At 35.7% G+C, this 3344-nt stretch overlaps 1 protein-coding gene across 1 annotated transcript; it reads left to right on the top strand.

Moving 5' to 3' along the window:
• The first annotated feature begins 1752 nt into the window (after positions 1-1752).
• LOC141416524 (olfactory receptor 4A16-like) lies at positions 1753-2901 on the top strand. The gene has a single exon (XM_074053492.1). It carries the CDS (start codon positions 1954-1956, stop codon positions 2899-2901), a length of 948 nt encoding a protein of 315 aa, XP_073909593.1. The 5' UTR covers positions 1753-1953.
• Positions 2902-3344: the final 443 nt, after the last annotated feature.

The raw sequence follows: 3344 nt of genomic DNA, 5'->3' as shown, positions 1-3344 counted from the left end.
AGAATGAGCTATCTTCTGAATCAGACAAAAGTTGTTATGTGAATAAAACCAGTAGGATGCTTATCACAGCCAGCTCCTAAAGAAATCTCAAGCTCTCTGCACTTGTCCTCCTCCACTACCAAATTCCTATGCATGGAAAATGCTTGCTGGCTTCCAGTCAAGATGTATCTCCTCATAGGTAAATATAACTTTTACTTAGTTTAATAGGAGAGATATTTCCCAATAGGTAAAACTGTATATTATGCCTCAAAAGAGCTTTGTGAGTTACAATTATAGTACCCTTGATATCCTGGAGCATTTTTATAATTCTTATTAAATACACCATGATCCTGATGATTTATTCTAACCAAATGCACACAGTGAAATATTAATGTTGATGACAGTTATCATATTTAGATTTTTCAAGTTGCCCAGCAGTGTTGTAGGCACTTTATATGAAATAAAAACAGCCCTAACAAATAGATGCTATGGGTGTCCCTATGGTAAAAATCATGAAACAGATGTACATGGAGTTACATAAGGTCATATACATGGGATGGGAATAACCTGTGGGTGCAACTCAAGTACTGTGACTCCAGAGTCCACACAACTGTGCTGCTTCTCTCTTTCTCTGGGAATGCCTTGGGTTCCATCTTGGTGCACACTGATACAGAAACTTGGTGTTGTCATTTGGTCACTGTAGCGATCACATCCTATTTACTATTGGCTAATAAATAAAAATATTCGAATTATAGCAATGAACTTGGAAATTGCTATTTGATTATAAAATATACATCCAGGAAAAGGTAATCAGAATAGTAAGGTAGGATTGCACTAGTAGTTTTGTTGATAGTTGGATTGTAAAGGTTTCTGAGGTCACCTAAACCAATCACTTTATCTTTTCATGTGTAAACTGAAACATATTTGTAATTACCATTATTCTTTTCCTTTGATTATGCTATTTTTTTAATGTGGAGACTGAATTTCTATTTTTGAGCACTAGAGCTAGGAATTTATATATATAAAAGACATACCTTACTACTTACTAGTTCTCTTTTCAGCTTCTATCTTCTTCATCTTCACTACCCATCTTATCCTGAGTTCTAAAAATCATAGTAGCTACTAATGGAGTAGTTGGTTACCAAGTCATGAGTTTGTTTTGTTTCGTTAAATTTTTTGCTGAAAATTAGATTAATGAGTATAAATGTGTTATGAAATTGGTATAAGCAAGGATGTAATTGACAGAATTATAATTCCTGAAAAAGCTGACAGAGTTATAATGAATAACTGCTCCAGGAAGAAATGTGTAAAAAACTTTTGTAGTTTTTTAATATAATTTAAAGACTATTATTTTGGGACTTAATGAGCAATTCAGAAAAACAAAAGATCCTTTGGAGAATGACTGACTACCTAATATTCAGTTTGATGCAGCTGTATTCTCTGAGAAGAGGTGTTATTCAGAAGAGGTGTTATTTTTGGTGACATAAAAATAATATTGCAAAACTATTCTCAGCAAATACTAACAATTCAAAATTGATGCTGTGGTTGCTTATACAGGTAATTGCCACAATTAGACAGTCGGTTTGTTGAAAGCAGGAACCCTTTATTTGGTTATTATTGTTGACTTCTGTGTTAAGACATATTTTAACTCAGGACTTATTAAGTGTGTATATAACTGTTTGGTGATTGGCTATTCTACTCTTTAGACTAGAACCAAGATGTAGAACTAGAGCCATGAATCTCTAGCCCCAAACAAACTCATATGAGGAGAAATAAAATAGTAATGAGAAGATCAATGGGGCTTCTTGGAAGACGAACTCAATAGATACTAAGTGTTCAATGTAGTTTTGTCACATTAGAAAGTGTGAATGGAGATGTGCTCCATGACAGAGTGGCTTTATAGTCCTGTTCACATTTTCCTTGCAGGTCCTATTCTGATCTCTCATATCTGAAGCAAACACTGGAGAAGAATAAATGGGGCAGAGTAACAATGTCACGGAATTTGTCCTCATGGGCTTTACTCAGGACTCTGATGGGCAAAAAGCATTATTCACCATGTTTTTACTCATCTACATTGTAACAATGGTGGGTAACCTGCTCATTTTGGTGACTGTCATTGCCAGCCCCTCCTTGGGCTCCCCAATGTACTTCTTTCTTGCCTATCTGTCACTCATGGATGCCGTTTATTCCACTGCTACTTCACCCAAGATGATCATAGACTTACTCTGTGATAAAAAGACCATTTCCTTCTATGCCTGCATGGGCCAGCTCTTTATAGAGCATTTATTTGGTGGTGCTGAGGTGTTCCTTCTTGTGGTGATGGCCTATGATCGTTATGTGGCCATCTGTAAGCCACTGCACTATTTGATCATCATGAATCGACAGGTTTGTATTCTCCTGTTGGTGGTGGCCTGGGTTGGAGGTTTTATGCACTCTGTTGTTCAACTTGTCTTTGCGTACAATCTTCCTTTCTGTGGTCCCAATGTCATTGATCACTTCATCTGTGATATGTACCCACTATTGGAACTTGCATGCACTGACACCTACTTCATAGGCCTCACTGTGGTTGCCAATGGTGGAGCAATCTGTATGGTCATTTTCGTCCTTCTCCTAATATCCTATGGATGCATCTTAAATTCTCTTAAAACTCACAGTCAGGAAGGGAGGCGCAAAGCCCTGTCAACCTGCAGCTCACACATCACAGTGCTTGTCCTCTTTTTTGTTCCCTGTATTTTCATCTATGTAAGACCAGTTTCCAACTTTCCCATTGATAAATCCATAAGTGTGGTTTTTACAGTCATCACTCCTATGCTGAATCCTTTAATATATACCTTGAGAAATTCAGAGATTAAAACTGCTATGAAAAAACTCTGGCTTAATAAGCTAGTTACAAACAGAATAAGAATGAATCTTCCAAAATGAGCACTTTTTTTCATTTTAAAGCAACAATCAGGCCATAATTTCTAACAAAAGATGATCCAACTAAACACATTGTGCAGGAATACTTCCCTTTATTTTTTGAAAGCCAATCAAAGAGTACCTTACTTTTGAGTTTACGGTCAGTCTTACAGAGAAACAGGGAAAATGATTTAAAAAGGTACTGGTATTTGTCTTATTGAAAGACCAAAACAAAGCTTACCTTGTAGCTTTATTTTTTTTACAATTTAGAGTGAAATGGGCCTAGAAAGAAAATGTTTTTGAAAGTAAAAAACAAGCAAATTTGAAACCTCCGTATCACTAAAATTATTGAGATATCAATTTGTCTCCTACTTGGATGAATTTTTTAGCACTAAAGGACTGATTTTTAATATTCATTTTTTTCAGCATGGCAACTTTCTAAAGCTATTTTATACAGTTTTTCTTAA

The sequence above is a fragment of the Castor canadensis genome, chromosome 1, assembly GCF_047511655.1.
Source record: "Castor canadensis chromosome 1, mCasCan1.hap1v2, whole genome shotgun sequence".
Taxonomy (NCBI): Eukaryota; Metazoa; Chordata; class Mammalia; order Rodentia; family Castoridae; genus Castor; species Castor canadensis.
The sequence above is the reverse complement of the archived record's forward strand: the minus strand, read 5'-3'. Positions and strand labels throughout refer to the sequence as shown.

Excerpts from the sequence above, each read along its gene's own strand:
- LOC141416524 (XM_074053492.1), top strand. The coding sequence starts at position 1,954 with ATGGGGCAGAGTAACAATGTCACGGAATTTGTCCTCATGGGCTTTACT.